Source organism: Berghia stephanieae, chromosome 11 (assembly GCF_034508935.2).
Source record: "Berghia stephanieae isolate SIO BIC M18660-M18661 chromosome 11, UCSD_Bste_1.3, whole genome shotgun sequence".
NCBI classification, from domain to species: domain Eukaryota; kingdom Metazoa; phylum Mollusca; class Gastropoda; order Nudibranchia; family Aeolidiidae; genus Berghia; species Berghia stephanieae.
The window spans coordinates 9,099,998-9,125,326 of NC_088370.1; the positions used below are offsets into that span (position 1 = coordinate 9,099,998).

At 35.4% G+C, this 25,329-nt stretch overlaps 1 protein-coding gene across 6 annotated transcripts; it reads left to right on the top strand.

The window, feature by feature from the left end:
* Positions 1-990: 990 nt before the first annotated feature.
* LOC144957298 (alpha-tocopherol transfer protein-like) lies at positions 991-23,940 on the top strand. 6 transcript variants are annotated; one of them, XM_078888415.1, is made up of 8 exons: positions 991-1,095; positions 3,301-3,458; positions 4,900-5,133; positions 6,940-7,016; positions 8,471-8,587; positions 9,843-9,953; positions 14,536-14,637; positions 16,041-23,940. In XM_078888415.1, exons 2-8 carry the CDS (start codon positions 3,314-3,316, stop codon positions 16,197-16,199), a joined length of 945 nt encoding a protein of 314 aa, XP_078744541.1. In that variant the 5' UTR covers positions 991-1,095; positions 3,301-3,313; the 3' UTR covers positions 16,200-23,940. The 6 variants fall into 6 exon arrangements, with proteins under 6 accessions (XP_078744541.1, XP_078744544.1, XP_078744545.1 ...); XM_078888418.1 differs by having other exon boundaries at positions 994-1,095; positions 3,305-3,458; XM_078888419.1 differs by lacking the exon at positions 991-1,095 and adding an exon at positions 1,328-1,465 and having other exon boundaries at positions 3,305-3,458.
* The last annotated feature ends 1,389 nt before the right edge of the window (positions 23,941-25,329 follow it).

Consider the following 25,329-nt stretch of genomic DNA (forward strand, 5'->3'; position numbering starts at 1 on the left):
AGAATCCAATTTATGAAACTTTTTTCAGAATAAAATTTGTTGCTATGGGAAACACTCTATCTTCGATTTAGCCTTATATCTGGAATCGAAGCTTGCCGCATCGTCCCGGATTTTCACAGTCAGCCTCACATATTATGAAGGCCACAGGGGAAAATCGATCAAAGTCCGAAAGACACTTACTGTTCTATGTCACAATAATTTGGTATTAAAATCTACCAAGAGCTTGTTTTTTATATGCATCTGACTTGTGGTCAAAATATATACGTTTAGTAATTCACATTCAGTTCAGTTCATATTTAACATGTGGCGTTTTCAATGGATTTCCAAACTTTAATTTTGATTTTCTCAAAAGCTGAAAAATGTGATTTTGATCGTTTTTCCCCTGTGGTCTTCATATGTGACCCGTCGCCAATAAAAAGCATTCTTTCGGGATGGTTTCAATAGTAAAGCTTAAATTTATAGTCAATAATATCAGATTTGGCTCATGGTTCTCTTTGGTATTAAGAAAAAATCATACATTTTATAAAATTTCTTCGTAATGTAAAAACGTCTTCTGAGATTATTTAATTTTAACCTCTGGGACATAACCGTGTATAACCTAGTCATCATCAATATTTTGATTGAGTTACCTCTCTTCGACCATAATATTTTTAGCCAAGTTGTGATGATTTAATTAATGTACGCACTATTACGTCAGATAATCACGTACACACCAAGGACAGCTATACTGAAAGGACATTCACGATATAAAAATCTATTCACGACAAATCACTACACTCATCCCGCTGTCCATGTGAGACAGAATGCCATGCAGTTTTTTATGAAGCCGAAGCGCTGTTAATACCTGCCATGTTTCAGATAAGAATATTACTTGAAATTTAGCAGACACGTTGATGTTGTTTACATTCGCAACACCCGCCCCGGAAGTGAACCCACTATTTGACCCCTGACGTCCTTTACAACGAAGGTCATTATTTGTGTCGCCGAGGCGCAGGTGAAAGGTCGATCAGGTCAGGTCAGACCATTATATTTACCTTTTCGAGTCAACTTCGTAAGATTTTATAAAACCTCATTGTTCAATAATTATTTTTGAAGGTAAAATGCGTCTGACCCCTTAAGTAATGTTTGAATTGGTTTCATCAACACTCTCATCATTGACATGATTTTTTGTATCATTATCATGTGTGATGTTGACATTGCCTTATTGACATTTCATTGCTCTTTTCGCTTCGACTGCGACGAGACGCTCTGTCCTGACTCTTGACTTGCCGGTTAATTTTCACGGTTCAGTTAACACGATATCTTTTGATGATTACTTGTTAGTTTATTTTTATATTTCCCTGTCACTTGTTCAGCGGATTTGATCAATCACAATACGGGACACGCTATGATCGTTGTTTAGGTTGACTCTCACACTCACGACTCTCTCTAAAAATTACGACTAAAAGTAAAAGTACTAAGGCAAGTGTGATAATAATAATAATAGATTACAAGTTTAAACGGTAAGGCAGGTGATGTTAATTTGTTGTCAATGTGATACCGAACGCTTTTCATCTATTGCCTGTTGACCTCTCAATTTTCGTTTACGTGTCAACGTGTCCTTCTAATTCTAACTTCAGATCATTTTTTTAAATTGTGAATGTGATGTGTAAAGTAAGAAAAAAAAAAAGAAAGTGAGAGCTGTTACTGTTAGTCAAAGACTAGGACAATGTTTTTTAATTGAATCAGTCTTAGATTTGAAGCCAAAAATTCTACTTTATTTTAGCCTACAAGGTTTCTGTTGATTTGGAACTTTTATATTTAATTTATGACCTGTCTGTCGTTTCAAATCAAAACGGTATATTATTGTGTCAACGTGAACCAGATGTAAAAAAACTGATGTTAAGTTTAAAATGTGACCCAAAAAATTGTTAGATTTTAGTTTTTATCACTTAAAGACACCGTTGTTCCAAATTAAGTAAAAACACAAAATCCAAAATTAGATATTTTTTTTTTTACCATAAAATCAATAATTAGTGTCTATTCACTTCAACACGACACACTTTTGATAAGATGGGTTATATAATTGAGATATGATGGATGAATATGATGAATGATCTCATTTTGTCAACTTTCAACTTTTCTTATATATATATATATATATATATATATATATATATATATATATATATATATATATATATATTGAATCGTGTTTGATACAAATATGGTACGAAAAGTGCTTGACATGTAGTAATGGAGCGAATTATTATTTTAAAAAATATTTACCACAATGTTTGAGACAGTCTTCAAGAAACAACAGTCAACAAAACAACTCAGTCCTGACGATGGCAAATTAAACCTGAAACATTAACGTAGACTGTCTCAAACATTGTGGTAAATATTTTTAAAAATTATATATATATATATATATATATATATATATATATATATATATATATATATATATATATATATGTAATTTTGCTGATCTCTAATCTGTGTCTGGTTATATTTTAGAAATAAGTTCATTACTTCAACGTCACAATGTCTTTAGCATTTAAACCTAAATTTTACTCATTTGCTGTTTATATTTTAAAAAAATAAAAAAATCAAGAGCCAATAAGCCCATGGATCCAGAATATATCCCAGTTTCTATAAGTGTGAAATGGACGATAGCAATTGTTTGCTACCCTTTTGATAGTACTTCCCACCAAATCTAACAGATCCAGCTACTCAATCACTGCTGGGTGGACAGGAGGAGTCAGAAAAAAATCACAAGATCGATCTCGGTCCCTTTATGTGTGTAGCGAGTGCTCTACCCCCCCCCCCCCCATACGTAAACTGTAAACAATATAGAACTGTGATATCCACAAAAGGTCCTCAAGGTGCTTGGCAAGGGGTTCCAAGACAACAGCAATATTTAACATGTAGGATGAGACCTGATACCTGTTAGGCGATATTACAATTTTTTCTGTTAACGGCCAGGTACTCATTATACACCTGAGTACGTGAGAGCCTGTGAGTAAAGAGCCTTTTCAAAGAACTCAACTGTGCACTGCCCAGAGCGGGACTCTATCCCTGGACCTTCCGATCTGAAGGCGAGTGTTTTACTACAAGACCACATAGCTGCATAAAATGAACCAGTGTTAAAGAAACCTCGAATTTAAAGAGAGATTTCCTTCCTCTATAAACGGAAGTTATTTATTTGGTCTCATATTTCATAAGTTAAGTTTCAAATGAGTTTTAAGCACCAGATTGACTCCGACATAATACTGTTTTGAGTCTTTTGGTCATATATGTATCATGGTTATCTCCCAGACAGTGAACAACAATGGCTGCCAAATGTGATGATAAAGATTATCAATGCAGTCTTTCCCCGGAATCCATCAAAAAAGCGAAGAAGGAGTTGGGAGAAACGCCAGAAAGTCGCAAAGTTGAAGTCAAGGAGTTAAAGAAGCGAATTGAGAAAATACCAGGTATGGATTTACTCTAGTAATAATAATAATAATAATAATAATAATAATAATAATAATAATAATAATAATAATATAATAGTAATAATAATAATAATAATAATAATAATAATAATAATAATAATAATAATAATAATAATAATAATAATAATAATAATAATCTTTTTTCATCCTAAAAGTGGAAATTAGTTTACAGACGTGGCATGCATAAAAATGTATGAATATGCAGTTAAGAATTTATGGTGACAAAATGTATATTGATATATATCATATATATCTATATCAATTTTACAAAGTGAAATATGTTGTCCCTATGACCCCTAGTTTGAATTTATATGTAAATGCATAATAAAAATGTATAAATATAGAATTAAGAATTAATGGTCACACTTTATATATTAATTTTATAAACTGAGATAGATTATTCTCATGGCCTCTAGTCCCAACTTGTGTGTGTATATTTTTAAAAAATGCTATTAAATTTAAATCACGGTTGCGCATTAAAAATCCGAACACTATGACTATGTGGTAAAAATGAATTAAGGTGAAGTGTTGTCATAATGACAACATCTTCTCTATAGCGACATGAGTCCAAGTCTGGATTTAAAAAAAAATATTTATCTTTATAATAAAAAAAAAAATTGCCATAACGACAAACATTTTTGTAAAAAAATCCTGTATTGTAATATTGATATGGTATCATCATCATCATCATCATCATCATCATCATCATCATTATTATTATTTTGTTATTATTATTATTATTATTATTATTATTATTATTATTATTATTATTTATTATTATTATTATTATTATTATTATTAATTTTTTTTTATATGTGACACATGGCCACAAAAGGGTACTAAGTCAGGATGGTTGAGATGCAAAAGATTGTATTTATAGTAAAACAACATGAGACTTGTAAACCAAACCTATGTTTCTTTTTTACTATAAATTCAATTTACCTGGTTTCTACCCGGTTTTCCCCAACATTATACCATTCTGATGAGATGGGACACATATTAAGCCTAAACTTGAGCATTTATATAGTGCAATATTCACTAACAGTGCTCAAAGTGCTTTACAAAGTGTACCTAGCCAATAGCAACACTTAATAAGTATGACGAAACACAACACCTGTATGGCAATATTACAGTTATTTTAGACAGAGATAATGCTGTTAATGGCAAGGTACTCATTTTACACATGAGTACGATGAGAGAATGTGGGGAAAGAGCCTCTTCCACGGAGTCAACTATGCGCTACTCAGAGCGGGACCTGAGTGCAGTGAGAGAATGTGAGTAAGGAGCCTTTTCCAAGGACTCACTACTATGCACCACTCAAAATAGGACTCGAACCCTGGACCTTCCAATCCCAAGACGAATGTCATACCACTAGACCACATAGCCACGTTTTCACTCTTTTGATTGTTCATTATTTCAGGCCTCCAGCCTCGCCTTGACTTTTCCTACCTCCTGGCATTTCTACGAGCCAGAAAGTTTGAGCAGGAGAGAGCTTTTCAACTGGTCAAGAATTACTACACAGTGAAGCGAGAGAAACGGGAATTCTTTGATGATTTGAAGCCGTCGCGTTTACCACACATCATAGAAGACAATGTTATAGAAGTTCTGAAGGATCGAGACGACGATGGCTGCCGTGTCATGATATTCAGGCCAGGTGGGTGGTTGGTTTCCTCTCATTTTTGTGATATAAAATCGAGACAACGATGGCTGCCGTGTCATAATATTCAGGCCAGGTGGGGGGTTGATTTCCTGCCATTTTTGTGATATAAAATCGAGACAACGATGGCTGCCGTGTCATGATATTCAGGCCAGGTGGGTGGTTGATTTCCTGCCATTTTTGTGATATAAAATCGAGACAACGATGGCTGCCGTGTCATGATATTCAGGCCAGGTGGGTGGTTGATTTCCTGCCATTTTTGTGATATAAAATCGAGACAACGATGGCTGCCGTGTCATAATATTCAGGCCAGGTGGTTGGTTGATTTCCTGCCATTTTTGTGATATAAAATCGAGACGACGATGGCTGCCGTGTCATGATATTCAGGCCAGGTGGGTGGTTGGTTTCCTCTCATTTTTGTGATATAAATAACAATGTGAAATTGAATGTAAGCTTCAATTTAATTACGAAAACAGATGGAATGGACGTTTCGGGTTTCCCCTTTATCAACAAACAGGATAAATGACAATAGATGATTGAGATGATGTGGTAATGGCATTGTTAAGATGAATGAATTTACATTTGTCATTTTTGTGTAAATGTTGCTGCTCGAAGCTCGAAGAAATAAATAATATAAAATTGAATGTAAGCTTCAATTTAATATGCGAAAACAGATAAAATGAACGTTTTGGGTTTCCCCTTTATCAGCAAAACAGGATGAATGAAACACAACAGATGAATGAGATAATGGTTTATTCTTCTTTAACAACGCCACTACCACATTATCTCATTTGCCTGTAGTTTTTCATTAATCCTGTTTTGTTGATAAAGGGGAAACCCAAAACGTCCATTTTATCTTACATTCAATTTCACATTGTTATTTATATCATTTTTTGTGGCTGGTTTGGTGGCTTCAAGTCCTTGCTATTTCTGGAGTCCGTGGCTGAGAGGGAGACAGTCAAATTCAAATGGATGGTGTTAGTTTTGGGAGATGAGATTTTTTTTTCCAATGTAAATCAACTCTCTGTTATGTAATGATTGTTATACTTTTGTTTTGAACATATCTTGTAAATATTTGAGTGTATTCCTCTTAGTGGAATCCTGTGGTGATGTCTGGATGAAACTTTTAGGTGATCTCAAACATGGATGATATGCTCTTGGAATCAACATCTGTTCCCTTTTGAACCATTTCCTCTTTTATTCATTTTTCTTTGTGTGTTGCAATTGTAGAATTTTTTTTTCTATCTCATTTTCTTCCTTTTTACTGGCACGGATATGACCTAAATGCGTTGCAAGCGCAGTGAAACCTATACCCACCCACCCACACACACACACACACACGCACACACATACCAAAAGAGAAAAATGACAACAAAAAAGAAAATAAAGGAAGAAGAAAAAAAATCCCTTTAAAGCCATAGTAGCACTGCTTATCAGTATCTTTAATCAGAAAATGTCCAACATATGCCCATCTGTGGATTGGTGAATTGGTCAAATTGCACAACCCCCCACATATTTATCATTAGCTTTTTTCTATATATGTGTCATTGCTGTTAGTGTTTAAGTACATGTTGCTGCTCGAAGCTCGAAGATAAAATCTCAAAAACAGATCACTACAGATGAATGAGATAATGTGGTAGTGGCGTTAACGCCATTACCACATTATCTTTTTTGTTGATAAAGGAGAAACCCAAAACGTCCATTTGATCTGTTTTTGTAATTAAATTGAAGCTTACATTCAATTTCACATTGTTATTTATTAAAATATTTAATAGTTTTTATCCCTTGTTTCTCCCCCGACAGCTCGCTGGGATCCAGACCGGTACGGTATGATGGAAATTCCCAAGCTAATCTTTGTCACTTTAACAAAACTTTCCGAGGTTTGTAAGAAAGCAAGATAGATTGTATTATTATTGGACACATTCAATGTCAATGAATGAGACAATAAAGATGAAAGAGAGACGACAGGATTGCGTCGTCATTCATCTTTAGTGTTTCATTCATCGTGTTTTGTTGACAATGGGAAAAAAAACATAATCTCGACATCATCCGTCTGAAGCCTCTGTTGTATTCTATTGTTGTTATTTATGATTTCAAACATGGACAGACAAAGCTTGTTAGTATTTGGAATACAATCATCTAGGGGATAGAAACCCTGAAAGAAAAGGTCCCAGGTTCTACTAGCCAAGGTTACACAGCAGGCCAACAACCATGTGTACCAGTTTTCCGGTTTCGCAATATCTCGAAGTCACATAGCTCCGGTTTCAGTGTTTTGAGTAAAATGATTTTAAAAATTAATAATGGTATATAAAAGGTGATGAAATAAGAGTAAAGTTTAGGCCGCATTTTCAGGTTTGGCAAAGTGTCGAGATTTTAGTTTCAGGTTTCAGCACTTCTTCCTGTTGGCACCCATGCCGACAACCTTCTCCTGTAAAACTTGAGCGGGAGTTTTTTTATATATAGCGCAATATCTACTAACCATGCTCAAAGCGCTTTACAGAGGTCCCTCGCTGGAGACAAAAAAATAAAACAACAAAAACAAAACAGAAACAGTCATTTATTTGGCTTATTTAGTTGTCAAATCTTGTTTTCCTCTGTGATTTTTTCCTCTCATTATTTGAGAGTCTTTAAAATATCCAGGGGGTCCCGAGAGGTCAGTTGATTGATTTTACACACGAAGGGACGGAGTTCGATCCTGTGTGTGTAGTCGAGATTTTTCTGAGCCTGGAACATTCAGTATTTTCAGTATTCAGTATTTCGATTTTATTAACCAGGACAGATAATGGTGATGTTTCGGGTTTCCCCTTTATCAATAAATCACGATGAACGAAACACTAAGGAAGAATTAGAGATGAGAAAATGGCATTGTTTAGTATTTAGTCGTGATTATATTCATTTATGATATTTTTACATAGAAGAAAAAAAAAAAATTTATGTTTTTATGTTGACCTAAAAAAAAATTATTTTTTTTTGGAAACAAGTTTTAAAAAGCTACATTAAGTCTTCAAAATCAAACAGCAATGAACGTAAATAATTCCAAAAGTCTGGGAAAATGAGAAAAGTTACTGTTTTTGTTATCATTGATGTCATATTTATGGTTTATGTCATCTTTACAATTGTCATTTTTATCATTGTTGTCATTTTTATCATTGTTGTCATTTTTATCATTGTTGTCATTTTTATCATTGTTGTCATTTTTATCATTGTTGTCATTTATATCACTGTTGTCATTTTTATCATTGTTGTCATTTTTATCATTTTCGTCGTTGCTGTCATTGTCGTTTTTGTCGTTGTGATCAATGTTGTCATTGTTATCTTTATCTCTATCGCACAGGAAGAGGAAACCCAAGTTAATGGCATCCACATCATCAACAATTTAGCCAATGTCACCTGGAAGCAGGGAAAACACGTGGGACCTAGTTTGGCTAAATTCTTTCTGGCAGTCTTACAGGTAGGAAGTCTGGGTGGTGTTCAGGGTGGCAGGGAGGTACTTACTATGTCTTCTATCCCCTTAAAGCTGTTTTCCAACATGATTTCTGTCTTTTTCTTGGGATGAGATTACTTGGTTTTGTCCTGGCCCTGGCCGGATAACCTAGCGGGAAACAGTCAAATTTATAGTTAGGGTTTTGGGAGATGATATTTTTTTTTCTCGTAAATCATCTCTCTGTTATTCATGTATTGTTTTTGTTTTACATATGATTTGTAAACATTTGAGTATATTCCTCTTCGTGGGGACGGGACCTGTACTTGTGTCAGGATGAGACTTTTAGGTGATCTCAAACCCAGTACTTTGATAATGTGCTCTTGGAATCTACATCTGTTCCCTATTTAAACCAATTCCCCTTCGTCTTACCTTTTCTTAAGTGCTTTAATTGTAATTCTATAGCTTTTTACTATCCCGTTTTCTTTCTTTTTACTGGAGCTGATATGACCTTAATGTGTTGCAAGCGCCTTAAAAACGCTTAACAACACGAGATAAAGTGAGTTGAAAAGTGCCAGAAGACAATAGAGAATAAAAAATTTTCGCGGCGGTGATGGGGTTTGTAACCATGATTTTATTGGTACGACAACTCCGCCTGGCCGGTGAGAGCGTGACTCTACCGTATGAGCTATCCACGAACCCAAGAAAAATTTGTTTCAAACTCAGGTCATTCATTACTACAGCCTTCTCTCACCGACTACTTTAAAAACCCTTTAAAACATAACAAAACAGGTTGGCAGTGATACAGACACAGGCAGGAGGTCACTTGCGGTGTCTTCCATCTCCCATTCTGTTTTCCCTTTCCTGCTCCTGTCTTTGCTCTGGAGTGAGATTAATTGTTTTGTTTTTGTTTATTTTTCTGGTCCTAGTGAAGATCCTTAGCTGGGAGAGAGACAGTCAAATGTATAGAACCTTTTTTTCTAACTAGCGGGAGCTTTTATATAGCGCAATATCTACCAAACATGTTCAAAGCACTTTGCAAAGGGTCCCTTTACACTACAGAAGTTACCCACTAGCATTGATTGGGTAGCTGGTTCTGTTAGATCTGGTGGAAAGTGCTGTACGATAAAGTAGTATCTTATCCAAAGGATAGCAAGCAATTGCTATTGTCCATGTCCGTGCTAGAGAAACCGGCGTTATGGGCCTTGTGGCTCTGGAAAAAGAACGGCATGTGTATGTGTATGAGTTTTACCCTTGTTTGATTTATCTCCCCTTGCCTTTCCAGGATATGATCCCCCTGAGACTTAAACGCATCGACTACGTCCACGAACCGACTTTCTTTGACATCGTTTTTCCCATCATCAAACAGTTCATGAAGGAAAAGTTGGTTAAAAGGGTAAGTGTTCGGTTCCAATAAGATCCCACAGTGTCCGTTTGTTTGAATACTTTGAGGGGTCCCATCATTAAACAGTTCATGAAGGAAAAGTTGGTTAAAAGGGTAAGTGTTCGGTTCCAATAAGATTCCATAGTATCCGTTTGTTTGAATACTTTGAGGGGTCCATCATTAAACAGTTCATGAAGGAAAAGTTGGTTAAAAGGGTAAGTGTTCGGTTCCAATAAGATTCCATAGTATCCGTTTGTTTGAATACTTTGAGGGGTCCCATCATCAAACAGTTCATGAAGGAAAAGTTGGTTAAAAGGGTAAGTGTTCGGTTCCAATAAGATTCCATAGTATCCGTTTGTTTGAATACTTTGAGGGGTCCCATCATCAAACAGTTCATGAAGGAAAAGTTGGTTAAAAGGGTAAGTGTTCGGTTCCAATAAGATTCCATAGTATCCGTTTGTTTAAATACTTTGAGGGGTCCCATCATTAAACAGTTCATGAAGGAAAAGCTGGTTAAAAGGGTAAGTGTTCGGTTCCAATAAGATTCCATAGTATCCGTTTGTTTGAATACTTTGAGGGGTCCCATCATCAAACAGTTCATGAAGGAAAAGTTGGTTAAAAGGGTAAGTGTTCGGTTCCAATAAGATTCCATAGTATCCGTTTGTTTGAATACTTTGAGGGGTCCCATCATTAAACAGTTCATGAAGGAAAAGCTGGTTAAAAGGGTAAGTGTTCGGTTCCAATAAGATCCCACAGTATCCGTTTGTTTAAATACTTTGAGGGGTCCCATCATCAAACAGTTCATAATAATAATAATAATAATAATAATAATAATAATAATAATAATAATAATATTAATAATAATAATACTTTATTGCATCCCAAAAAGGAAATTTTTTGTACAGACGTGTTATAATTTACATAAAAAGATAAAAATACAATGGAAATAGGATGTATATATAAAAAAGGAACAGCTCCATAACCAGAGCTGCGCTTTATAATATGAATAATTTCAATACTGTAAAATAGTTAAAACTGTCACTATAAATTGAAAATTGAAAAGATTGCAAAACAAATAAATTAATAAATAATAATAATAATAATAATACATGACATTTATAACGCGCATTTTCATCACTGAGTGATGCTCAATGCGCGAAACAATAATACAGTGACATTATTATACAAATGAAACATTATACAAACTACATCAACATAATATTATCATTATACAACAATGTAATAACTAAACATAAAGTCATTAATACAAGATATGTTATAATACATCCACATGCTATGTCAAATACGGAAATAATATAAAATAATGATATAATAACATAAACTAAATTAACATTCATATTGGGGTCAAATTACAAAGATGCATTAATCAAGATGTGTTTTAACAAAGAGATGGTGTTTTAACTTTGATTTAAATATTGATAAGGACTGCGCTTCTCTTATTCTTTTAGGAAGAGAGTTCCAGATGGAAGGTCCGACGTGACTGAACGATCTGCCGCCGTAAAATTTGTATTTATATCTATTTGTAACAATTAATTTTGTAGAATCTAGTGCAGAACGTAGACTCCTCGTTGGCTTATAAGTTTCTAAAAATTCAGTAATATACAATGGTGCTTGATCATTAAGGCACTTATAGCACAATACTGCTAGTTTGAATTCGATTCTCACATTAACTGGTAACCAATGCAGCTCATACAAAAGTGGCAACGAGTAGGATGTTATCTTCTTTCTTAAAATCAATTTAGCAGCCGCATTCTGGATACTTTGAAGGCGTGATATTTTATCGTTGCTTACATTCGAGATTAACGAATTACAGTAATCTATTTTAGATAGTATGAAAGATGTTATTAGTTTGCATGTTACTCTTGTTAGGAAATGTCTAACTGAAGCAATTCTTTTTAAGCCTATTGTCAAACTTCTACATAGAGAATCAAACTGTGCCTGCATAGTCATATGTTGATCTAGCATTACCCCGAGGTTTTTCACACACGTTGAGAGGTTAATTGTGCACCCATTTATATTTAGAGTAAACTTCAGAAAATCATCTTTCAAAACACTTTTTCTACCACACACCATCACCTCTGTCTTTTCATTATTCAGCTTTAACTTGTTAATTTCCATCCAGCATTTAACATCTCTAATACAGTCTTCAACACGGGTAATTAATGATGGGATATTACTAGGGATATCGCTTACATAGATCTGAGTGTCATCAGCATAGAAATGATACATTAATTTATTTTTAACAAAAATATCCGAAAGAGGTTGAGTATAAAGAGTAAAAATAACAGGACCAAGGACAGACCCCTGCGGAACGCCGTAATTTAGAGGAAATGTTTCTGATACTGCGCCATCGATCAGAACCGACTGAGATCTTGATGTTAGGTATGATTTAAACCAACTAAGCGCAGTGTCTCTAATTCCAAAAGTAATTTCTAATCGTTTAATAAGTATCTCGTGATCAATGGTGTCAAATGCAGCCGAAAGGTCCAACATAGTCAATAAACAGACATGATTTTTGTCAATACTATTAAGAATATCAGTGCATACTTTTAAAAGGGCAGTTTCAGTGCTATGATGTGATTTATAGGCAGATTGGAAAATTTCACTTAAATTATTTAGATGGATATGATACAAAAGTCTTTTTAACACAATGCGTTCAAGCACTTTGGATAGATATGGAAGGTTGGAGACAGGTCTGTAATTTTTCAGTTCGTTTACATTTAGATCGGACTTCTTTAATAGTGGTTTAACAATGGCACGTTTAAACGAGTCGGGGACACTACCTGAGACAAACGAATTATTTATAAGTTCAGTTATTGTTGGTAACAGTTCTTCAATACAAGTCTTAAGAATACTAGTTGGGATGGGGTCTAATAAGTCACAATATTTTGATGGGCTATCTAAAATGGCTGACTTCACTTCATCTTCAGTGGCTGGATCGAAAACATGTAGTGGCGTTCCATGGAATGGTCCAAAGCTCGGTGACGATGATGATGATGTATTGTCTAAGTTTTCCCTAATGGATTTTATCTTGTCGTGGAAATAGTTGGCAAAATTTTGAGCTAGTTCGGTGTTATTTCTAGACGATGGAAGGGGTGTGGATTTCTTACTGCCAAGAAGGTCGTTTGCGGTGGAAAACAGTTCTTTGCAAGATGTAATGCTTTGAAATTTAATAGTAAATTAATATTTACATTTTTTGAAAGTAAAAATGCGAAATAATTATATAAAATGATTATTGCTTGTTGTTATAAAGCCTAATACTGGACGGCAGAAAAGATTTTCGGTGTCTCTCTGTTTTCGTTGAAATAGAGAAAGGGCGACCACATCTTTCTGACATAATAACTGATGGTCTTAGTGGATGATTCTGGTCATTTAATATTTTACATATTTTATTTATGCAAAATTTCTCGTATAATAGATCTACATCGTCAACATCATTTATATAGCGTTTAATGGATTTTTTAATATTTGAATTTATTTTGTTCCTTTCCACTGCTAAGCAATTGCCTCCCCAAGCTGTTATACAAAATGACAAAACCTTTTGATTACTGCTCTATAAAATAATGTGCAGAGGGTTTTATCTATTCTAAACTGAGAGAGTTTTGATAAAAATATGTACGTCTGCACATCTTATGCCTAATTATTTTCAAGTGTTCATCCCACTTGAGCCTGTCATCAATTGTTACACCAAGGTATTTGTAGTGAGGAACTCGCTGGACGAATTGGTCCTTTAATTTTAACGGTTCTATCGGTTTCTTCACTCTCCTAAAGTCAATCACTAGCTCCTTTGTCTTGCTTATGTTAAGCTCTAGGTGGTGGGCATCACACCAAGACACAAATCTTTCAATTTCTTGCCTATAAGCCACTTCGTTGCCATTTGTTTTGAGGCCTTGAAGAGCGGTGTCATCTGCAAACTTGATTAAAGGGACACTCAGGTTTTGACTTCTACAGCCATTCGTATATATCGTGAATAATACAGGGGACAATACACAACATTGAGGTGCACCAAGTATTTGTAGTTATACAGGAAGAGATGTTTTGTCCTAATTGAACATATTGTGCTCTGTCCGTAAGAAATTCGAGCACCCAAGCAATGAAGGAAAAGCTGGTTAAAAGGGTAAGTGTTCGGTTTGAATAAGATCCCACAGTATCCGTTTGTTGAAATACTTTGAGGGGTCCCGACAGCTCAGTTGGTTCAGCTCTTGCTTCACATGCAAAGGGACCGATATCGTTCTCAGGTGCAGTCAAAAAATTTTCTAACCCCCCCTCCCCCTGTCCACCAACAGTGAATGGGTAGCTGAGTCTTGTTAGATTTGGTGGAACTTACTTTGTGATAGACTAGCGTTATATCCAAAGGGTAGCAAGCAATTGCTATTGTCCATTTCAGGCTTAGAAACTGGGATAAATTCCGGTTCTATGGGCCCAATGCCTCTGAGGGACTACTTTTTAAAAACTTTGCTTAAATTTAAATACTTTACTGGAATAAGATTGCACAATATTCCTTTCTTTGATTACTTAGAATATTTTAACTTACTTAACTTATTGTATCCTTATTTTGTTGTGTGTGTCTCAGATTCATATGAATGGTGACAAATTGGAGGGAATTCACTCTACCATGTCCCCTGACCTTTTGCCCTCTGACCTTGGAGGCAAGTTGGAGCCCTTCAGCAACAAGGTAAGCTGGCCATATTTTCTGAAATCGGGTTACTTTTTTGTTTGTTTGTTTTTGTGGGTTTTTTTTTTTTTTTTTTTTTTTTTGGGGGGGGGGGGGGGGCATGTGGGAGAACACAGCCATTAAAAGGGTAGAATGGAAACAGTAGATTGAGATCTGGCACGAAGAGAAGTAAGTTTTTCTTTGGTTTTTGTTTTTTTAATTGTTTTTTTTTTTGGGAGGTTTTCTATTTTATTGTTTTATTATTGTATTAGGGGAATGCATTTGTCAGCGATTGTGCCCCTTTGTTGTGTCCATGACAGTGAACGGTATATTGAGGACATTTTGGCTACACAAACCATGTCAAAGGGCTTGATGATTTCTACGTGTGAACAGAACTCACAATTGACGCAGCGCATAGAAAATAACAAGCCAATGCTCTGAGATATCAATCTTGTATATGTGGGTCAGTGTAATTATTCCTATGTCACTGATCAAGGGACAGAAGCAATGAAGCTGGGTGGGGTCTTCGACCTCCCATGTTGGGCAGGAGGTTACGCTGTGTCTTCTATCCCCTTATATCTGTTTTCCGAGTTGTTTTCTGTCTTTGTCTTTGAATGAGATTACATGGTTTTGCCCTGGCCCTGGCCGTAGTGCTTGGCTGGGAGGGAAATAGTCAAATGCATAGTTATTGTTCTGGGAGATTATATTTTTTTCCTTGTAAATCATCTCTCTGTTATGTATTGTAATATGCGTTATTTTGAATGTATAATGTAAGCATTTGAGTGTATTCTTCTTTGTGGGACTTTGTGCTGGTGTCTGGGTCAGACATTTAGGTGATCTCAAACTAAGTACACTGATAGTGTGCTCTTGGAATCTACATCTGTTTCCTATTTGAACCAATTCCCCTTTGTCTTACTTTTTCCTCAAGTCCTGTACATCTAGAATCTTTTCACTATCCCATTTACTTCCTTTTTCCTGGCGTTGATATAACCTAAATGTGTTGCAAGCGCCGTAAAATCCTTAAAAGCAAAAAAAAAAAGCAAACTAATATTTCAGATTTAAATACACACGTTGAAGATATGAACACTTTTTTCTTAATTAATTTTTTACAATGTAGATACATTCTATTATCTAAAGATGCTTACAAATAAATTAAAGATAGATTAAATATACAACATATATATGTTCCCCCACCTCAACCAAAATCGGAAAATGATTCTGACTTTTTTTTTATTCTCTTGTAATCGTCAAATGCAATGTTAAAACATGTTTACTTGTTTTTGTTTTTTAACATTTCAAATTTTATACTTTCACAAGCAAGAAAGATCAATGTATTTGTTTTAATATTATCTATTTTGCTGATGTATTTTCTTGATACAAAGGAAAATATAACGCAACATTTTATTGTTTCGTTTCTTTTTAAGGAATTTTTTGAGGAGTTGCTAAAGTCTGATCCAAATTTTGAATACAACAACAAGTTTGGGTTTGTGTCGATGGCCTTGGAGGATAAGAAGTCCGAAAGCAGCAAGGAGAACGCTGGCATGGCTGGACTGGGGGGAACCTTCAAGAAACTGGATATCTAAATGTGCTAGACACCAGGCATCTAAACATGCTAGAAACTCGACATCTAAATGCGCTAGACACTGGACATCTACACGCGCTAGAAACTGGTCAGCTAAATATCGCTAGAAACTAGGCATCTAAAAACTCTAGACACTGGACATCTACACGCGCTAGAAATTGGACATCGAAACACTTCTTTACTTCAACGATGATGAACATGTCGCTGCTTGAAGCTCAAGGAAATAAATAACAATAGAAATTGAAATGAAAGCCTCAATTAATTCAACAAAGACAAATAATTTAATGAAGACAAATAATTCAACAAAGACATAATTCAACGAAGACAGATAATTCAACGAAGACAAATAATTCAACAAAGACAAATAATTTAATGAAGACAAATAATTCAACAAAGACATAATTCAACAAAGACAGATAATTCAACGAAGACAAATAATTCAACAAAGACAGATAATGTTGTTGATATCTGTTTTCGTTGAATAAACAGAGGCTTCCATTCCATCTTCTATTATTTATTTCTACTGAAGGGACAAACAAGGGAGCCAGCACCGATAAAAGACAAAGATTTAAAGAATTGTGTATGAAACAGTGCCAGACAAATGACTCACTTAATCCTCATCAATCTCTGAGGCGCATAAAACATCTGCTAAGGACTTCCATTTTTGTTTGTCGCTTTCATGGACGCCAGTGTTAACCCAGGTTAGGCCAGCCTATTTCAGTTTCATCTCTTTATCCACGGATCTTGTCCAGATTTCTTTGGGGGCTGCCTCTTCGTCTTTTGCAGTCGTCAATTTCATTCTATATTTGTGACCCATTGGGGGCCTGCCTCTTCGTCTTTTGCAGTCGTCAATTTCATTCTATATTTGTGACCCATTGGGGGCCTGCCTCTTCGTCTTTTGCAGGCGTCAATTTCATTCTATATTTGTAACCCATTGGGGGCCTGCCTCTTTGTCTTTTGCAGTCGTCAATGTCATTCTATATTTGTGACCCATTGGGGGCCTGCCTCTTCGTCTTTTGCAGTCGTCAGTTTCATTCTATATTTGTGACCCATTGGGGGCCTGCCTCTTTGTCTTTTGCAGTCGTCAATTTCATTCTATATTTGTGACCCATCGTCTCAGTCTTGTATTGTGTCAGCTTGACCCATCTGCTGAAAAGTGAATTCAAACTTTAACTGATCACAAAAACACTTTGAGTTTTTTAGTGTAAGATATTAATATTATATTTATTTTCTCTTATTACGCCTAATGTAAACGTTGCCGCTTGAAACTCGGATAAATAAATAAACAATAGGAAATTGAATGGCAGCTTTGATTTGATACACAGACAGATAATGTGGACATTTTGGGTTTTCCCTTTATCAACAAAACATGATGCATCAAACATTTGTCTTAACTCACTAAATCCTAGAGAGTTTTGCTACTTTTCAAAAATTGGAAAAAAAAAATGTATAAAAATGAGCATGTGCATAGATAGTTTTATTCAACTACCATTAACATGCAAAAGCTAAAAAAATAAGTTTTGATACTACGCCTATAATTTGTCTCAGAAAAATGGAATAAATAGGCATGCAGTAAAAGTAACTCGGGTAAACTACGGATATAGTCGGTGTTAGGGTTGAGTGAGTTAATGCTTCATTCATCATGTTTTCTTGATAAAGGGGAAACCTGAAACGTCCTCATCATCTGTCTTTGTCGATTGAATTGAGGCTTCCATTCGATTTCCAATTGTTACTTATTAAGCCGATAACTTTACGCGAGTTTCATCATTTTAGCTATGAATTGAATCTTTCACCGTCTATTTCTATTTCAAGCCGACATGAAGTCAGATCTGATACAATGGGTCGTGTATTCTGTGATTGCTGACACGGATTTTGTACCCGAATCTTTCCACATGATGCACCATAGCTGTTGTCATTTTTGTTTTTTTAATTTTTTAATGAATGGATTATATAGACTTCTATTGTAAGATGATTTTCAAAATATGACACGGAATTTTAGTTCCCTGTTGCGTGCTTGGAGAGTAAAAATTGTTTAAGTGTTTTTGTTTTTTTTTAATTTATACATTTGAGAATAATTCATTCAGTTTCTTAACCTGCTTGAATCTACAACTAATTTTTTGATGATTTTGAATAACGTTTTTAGCATCCGATTCACCCTGGTACTGAATTGACACCATCTTGAGTCCTGATAGCTCAGTTGGTAGAGCACTTGCATCGCACACAAAGAGACTGTGATCGATCCCAGGTGCAGGCGAGATTTTTATTTTCTGACCCACCTGTCACCCAGCTGTGAATGGGTAGCTTGGTTTATTAGATCTGGTGGAAATGTACTTTACGATAGACTAGCGTCCTATCCAAAGGATAGCAAGCAATTGCTATTGTCCTTTTCACGCTATAGAAACCGGGATAAACTCCGGTTCCTGTGCCGTCTGGCTCTGAAGGACTACTTTTGAGTCCGTTTATCACAGTTTGGCTGTTTCAATTTATCATTGGTGCTGGGACAAGCAGCTTTCTTGTTTGTGCGGCTATGTGGCCTTGTGGTATCACACTCGCTTTCGGATCATAAGATCCTGGTCCTCGCTCTGCACATAGTTGAATCCTTGGAAAAGACTCTTTACTCATATTCTCTCACCATACTCGGGTGTAAAATGAGTACCTGGCCGTCAACAGCGTTGTCTTTCGTAAAAGATTGTAATATCGCCTAACAGGCGTTATCTCTCGTTCTACATATTACCTATTGCTGTTGGTCAGGGACCCTTTGTAAAGTGCATTGAGCACATTTAATGGATATTGCGCTATATAAAAGCTCAAAGCTCATTCTTACTTAATCATTCTCTTTCCATCAAAGAGCTTGCATTGTTGTTGACGAAATAGATATTTTACATTTTTATATTTTATTATAATTCTGTGATAATGATGATATTTTCAACTTAGATCTTATTAGTGCTTATTAGTGATTTTCTATGTATGTGTAAATGTTGCATATTTGTGGTGTACACGCATTTGTTTAGGACAAGAGATGCGACAAACAAGCATCAGGCTATGTGAAATCCATTTATCGTTGTTGTAATAAATAGTGTAAGTTTATTTCATTGAAGGGGGTTTTACACCCATCATCATACACATTAGATTAAGAGTGAAAAGACATATTTAGAAGTGATGGAAGTTTTGAAATGTTTACACTTTTTATTGTGATCATTCCTCTTCCTTGTTCACAATTTCGCCATGACGGGTTTTAAAATATTTTTTTATCCCTGTTTCCTTATCACATGAGGGAGGCGAAGTGGCCAAGTGGTTAAGGCATTGCTCTGTGACCCAGAAGTTACTGGGTTTAAGCCTTGCTTCAGGCACTTTAATTTTTTATTTCCTTGTGCAAGATTATATTAACCCCCAAATTGCTCCCTTTGGACAACATGGGTGATTCCTGTTGACATCAGACATCCTGGTTGATGAATTATCTATATTCCTTCATGGAATGCCTTGGTGATGAAATCTAATGGGTTGTGGTGGAAGGCGTTATTTTTAAAAAATCACATGACCATTGAGATACCTGCTGACACCGCCATTTCCGTCCTAATGTTTGAAACGCCTTGAATTAAAATTTTATGACCACGAGTAAGAATGATGGATTGATGGATTTATTTTTATTTGCTAAGGCCACAATATTTTAAACCACAATTGCTACTTTCTAAAATGTTGAAAAATCTACACAATTACGTACTTGTTTTTATACAACTCAATGTATTGAATTCATTAACAAAATGGATATTAAACTGATGGGAGGTGTTGACTGGAAAATTAATCATATAAATATAAAACATAGTTATGATGATCTCATATTTTTCATGGCTTCACAAAGCACACCGTTGCCTAATATGTACTTGTATAGTACGAGTACTAGCTGGATTTTAGCACACTCTGCATGCAATACAACACACTGGAGCTGAATGACCGAATGTATTGGTCACCTCTTATGAGCATCGGATTTCAGCACGCTCAAATTCAAGCACACTTTTTTTGGCTTCTCCTGAGAGCATGCTTAAATACAGCGAGTACTGTATTGTTTTTCATGTCAAGAATTAGTTATATAACAGTTAGACATATTAAATATGAACTGTGATCCACTTTTTAAAAGATCTCATACTTAGTTATAATTGTTATAAAACACGAAATCAAAAGGAATTTATGGGGTTGGATTATTTGTTTGTTTTATTTAAACATTTGTTGCTGTCATTTTTGGATTCCTGAGAAACTGATTGGGGTTCCTTACCTCCCATAGTTGGCAGGGAGGCACTTACTGTTTCTTCTATCCCCCTCTATCTGTTTTCCAACGTGCTTTCTGTCTTTGTCCTGGAATGAGATTACTTAGTTTTGTCCTGGCCAGGAGGGAAGCAGTCAAATGTTTAGTTTGAGTTTTGGGAGATGATATTTTTTTCCTTGTAAATCATCTCTCTGTTATGCATTGCATTATGTTTTGTTTACATATTATATATGATTTATAAGCATTTGAGTGTATTCCTCTTAGTGGGGACCAGTGCTTGTGTCTGGATGAGACTTTTGGGTAATCTCAAATTAAGTACTTTGATAGTGTGTTCTTGGAATCTACATTTTTTTCTTATTCCCCTTTGTCTTCCATTTTCTTGGTCGCTTTACTTGTAAATCTATAACTTTTTATTATTGCTGCTGATATGACCTAAATGTGTTGCACTCGCCGTAAAAACCCTTAAAAACAAAGTCAATCAATCTTTCTGGTTCAGCGATGTGTTGGTGTTATTAGGATCCCCCCCCCCCCCACTGTAATATATCACATGACAGATGACTGTCCCTTACCTCATCCACCGCTCAATATTTTTACTGTTTTATTTTGTTTTCGTTTTGTTTTATTCTATAACTGTTTTTGAAATCCTTATTTAATCCAGACATATATATATATATTATAAGAAAGATATTTTTTGTTATTGTTAACAATGATGGTTTAGTTTTAGATATGCTATTGACCATGGGTCTAATGTATGGGTGTAAGTGTAAGTAGGTCAGACAAAAAAGCCTGAAATCCATTTCAAAATTTAAAAAGCCAGAAACTTATTTTGAAATGTGACCTACTACCTCTAAATGGTATTATATCGAGGTGATCTAAATGCCGGAAATTAAGTCCAAATACATTTTTAAAAGCCGGAAATCTTGCACCTATTCTAATGGCTCTGAAGGACTACTTTTCTTGTTTTAAATATTAAATTTGTCCTTAAAATCGATTACTGTGATTGGTCTAAATCTCTTGATTAAAGGAATGAATGAAATGTGGAATATATTTCCTCTCCCATAGCGGGCAGGGAGGTACTTGCTGTGTCTTTTATCCCCTCTTATCTGTTTTCCAATTGCTTTCTGTCTTAATCTTGGAATGAGATTGTTTGGTTTTGTCCTGACCTTGGTCAGAGTCCTTGGCTGAGAGGGAAACAGTCGAATGTATAGTTATAGTTTTGGGAGATGATATTTTTTTTCCTTGTAAATCATCTCTCTGTTGTTATGCATTGTATTATGTTTAGTTTACAAATTATATTATATGATTGGTAAACATTTGAGTGTATTCCTCTTAGTTGGGACCTGTGCTTGTGTCTGGATGAGACTTTTAGTGATCTCAAACTAAGTACTTTGATAGTGTGCTTTTGGAATCTACATCTGTTTCTTTTTTGAACCAATTCCCCTTTTTCTTCCCTTTTCTCGGATGCTTTATTGGAATTCTATAACTTTTTACTATCCCATTTTCTTTCTTTTTTACTGGCGCTGATATGACCTTAATGTGTTGCAAGCGCCGTAAAACCCTTAAAAAAAAAAAAAAACGAATATATTTCCTATAATAAATGTGATTTTTACCTTATAATCACACACACACACACACACACACACACACACACACACACACACACACACACACAGCTTTTGTATGTGGTTGATCCTGTTTTTTAAAAAATATTTTTGAGTATGTAAATTTTTTATTCAATGTTTAGCCTTTGCAATTTTTAGAGTATTTGGAGTACAGTGGAATCGGCATAAATTCAACACTCTTAAAGTCAACATCTGCTTAAAGTCAAAAGCCTCTTGTTGGTCCCAATGTTTGTTCTTTATGTGTGTTCCATTTGATGATGGATAAAGTCAACGTTGCTTAAAGTCAACTAATCTTCCTGATCTACAATGTGTTGGTTTTTAATAGGATTCCACTGTGCTTGAATTTCCCTTTACTTGTGATTCCAGTCCTCGATGGATTCTAGCACACGCCAAATAGAATGCAATAGTCTTGATGTCACGTCCGCCCAGCAACCAGCAGCTTGGTTCTAAACAAAGAAAATCAGTACTTTTTATTCTTCATGCTGGCAAGAATTTTTTCACATGTCAATGTCATGATTTATGATGTTTTTCTCCTCTGGATACACTTTTATGCTCATCGGAGAAGTATTTCATAAGGTTATCCGCCATTGTTCCGATAGTTTAGAACCAGTTACTAAGTTACTATGCATCATTACGAGGGAAGTGACGTCAGGACTGTTGAATCCTATTCCAGCATGCTCTGGAATTCTGCACCAAAGCTGCCAACTGTCCCGATTTTGTCGGTAATCTGAGAACATTCTACAGAGAAAAAAAATTGGACTATTTATGTGTATGGAAATGACCCTTTTATGTCCGAAGAGTTAATGATTTTGTGACAAGCAAAATAAAACAAGGAACGGAAAAAAGCTCTAAATCTAACTTATTGATAGAACGAAGTCGACATCACTCGGGTCTTTGTTATTTTTCCATCCATGTTTAGGAGTAATTCTCACTTAACTGTATTTACCAGTATTATTATCATATGTTCAATGTTACACATAGTTTTGTGGAGGGCAATGTTGTGAGAGTTCTTGGCCAAGCGCATACTGTATATTGATGGCCCGTTGATCTAACCTCTTAGTAAGTAGCAACTTTGTACTACTATACTTCAGAGGTTAGATCAACGAGCCAGCCATCGATATATTATATAATAGTCCTAATATACTGCTGATTTGGGTCATGACGACCGTGTGTGTGTTAGGGTGTCCTGTTTAGATTTAGATCTTTGGAAAGTTGGTCACTATGCTGCACGATAGGAAGTGAATAGAAAAGTGCCAGAAGACAATAGAGAATATTGGCTATTAAGCTTAACTGCTGGTCAAAATTATTTCGCGATGGTGGTGTACGAACGAATCGGCGGTCTCAAGAAGTGGGTGAGAGAGGGATCTAGTAATGACTTTGAGTTTGAAACGAATATTTTTGTGTTCGTGGATAGCTCACACGGTAGAGCCACGCTCTCACCTGCCAGGCGGAGTTGTCGTACCAATAAGGTCGCAGGTTCAAACCCCACCACCGCCGCGAAAATTTTTTATTCTCTATTGTCTTCTGGCACTTTTCTATTCACTTCATATCTTGTTGTTACCAACATAAGTGCCTGCTCCACTCACTTTTCTGAATTAAAAATTCACTATGCTGCACACTGTAGCTGAGTGACCGAATGTTATCTCTCTATATAATACAACAGGTGATTACCTCCCATGAACATCGGATTTCAGCACACACGGATTCTAGCAAGCATTTCAGCTCCCCCCCCCCTGAAAGTGTGCTAGAATACATTGAGGACTGTATTTATAGAGCAATATACGCATGTGATTTATCAATGTAATTGAATCAACTCTTCCTTTTTCAATAATAAGATATTAAATTTTTTTATGGAGCCACGCTTTTCTCTGACTAGTTTCTTGTATATTCATGTTCAGTTTATTTACAGAATTCTGGGTGGGGTTCCCGTCCTCCCATAATGGGCAGGGAGGTACTTACTGTGTCTTCTAACTCCTTATTATATCTGTTTTCCAACATGCTTTCTGTCTTTGTCTTGGAATGAGATTGCTTGGTTTTGTCCTGGCCCTGGTCGGATACCTTAGCTGGGAGGGAAACAGTCAAATGTATAGTTAGAGTTTTGGGAGATATTTTTTTTCCTTGTAGATCATCTCTCTGTTATGTATTATTATATTTGTTATTTTGAATTTATAATGTAAGCATTTGAGTGTATTCCTCTTTGTTGGATTTTGTGCTTGTGTCCGGATGAGACTTATAGCTTATAGGTGGTCTCAAACTAAGTACTTTGATAGTGTGCTCTTGGAATCTACATCTGATCCCTATTTGTTCCCAGTTCCCCTATGTCTTACTTTTTCTTGGGTGCTTTATTTGTAATTCTAGAACTTTTTACTATCCCATTTTCTTCCTTTTTACTGGCGCTGATATAACCTAAATGTGTTGCAAGCGCCGTAAAACGCCGTATGCTCTTGGAATCTACATCTGATCCCTATTTGTTCTCAGTTCCCCTTTGCCTTACTTTCCCTTTAGTGTTTTTAATTGTAATTCTTCAACTATCCCATTTTCTTCCTCTTTACTGGTGCTGATATGACCTAAATGCGTCGCAAGTTCTGTAAAACCCTTAAAAACAAACAATTGTAAATCTATAATTCTTCAACTATCCCATTTTCTTCCTCTTTACTGGTGCTGATATGACCAAAATGTGTCACAAGTTCTGTAAAACCCTTAAAAACAAACAATTGTAAATCTATAATTCTTCAACTATCCCATTTTCTTCCTTCTTACTGGTGCTGATATGACCAAAATGTGTCACAAGTTCTGTAAAACCCTTAAAAACAAACAATTGTAAATCTATAATTCTTCAACTATCCCATTTTCTTCCTTCTTACTGGTGCTGATATGACCAAAATGTGTCACAAGTTCTGTAAAACCCTTAAAAACAAACAATTGTAAATCTATAATTCTTCAACTATCCCATTTTCTTCCTCTTTACTGGTGCTGATATGACCAAAATGTGTCACAAGTTCTGTAAAACCCTTAAAAACAAACAATTGTAAATCTATAATTCTTCAACTATCCCATTTTCTTCCTCTTTACTGGTGCTGATATGACCAAAATGTGTCACAATTTCTGTAAAACCCTGAAAAACAAACAATTGTAAATCTATAATTCTTCAATTATCCCATTTTCTTCCTTCTTACTGGTGCTGATATGACCAAAAGCTGTCATCTCAAGCACCGCAAAACCTTTATAAAACAAAAACAAACAAATGA

Coding starts and splice junctions, on each gene's coding strand:
- LOC144957298 (XM_078888415.1), top strand. CDS start 3,314: ATGGCTGCCAAATGTGATGATAAAGATTATCAATGCAGTCTTTCCCCG. Junction 3,459..4,899: donor GCGAATTGAGAAAATACCAG/GTATGGATTTAC, acceptor TCATTATTTCAG/GCCTCCAGCCTCGCCTTGAC. Junction 9,954..14,535: donor AGGAAAAGTTGGTTAAAAGG/GTAAGTGTTCGG, acceptor TGTGTGTCTCAG/ATTCATATGAATGGTGACAA.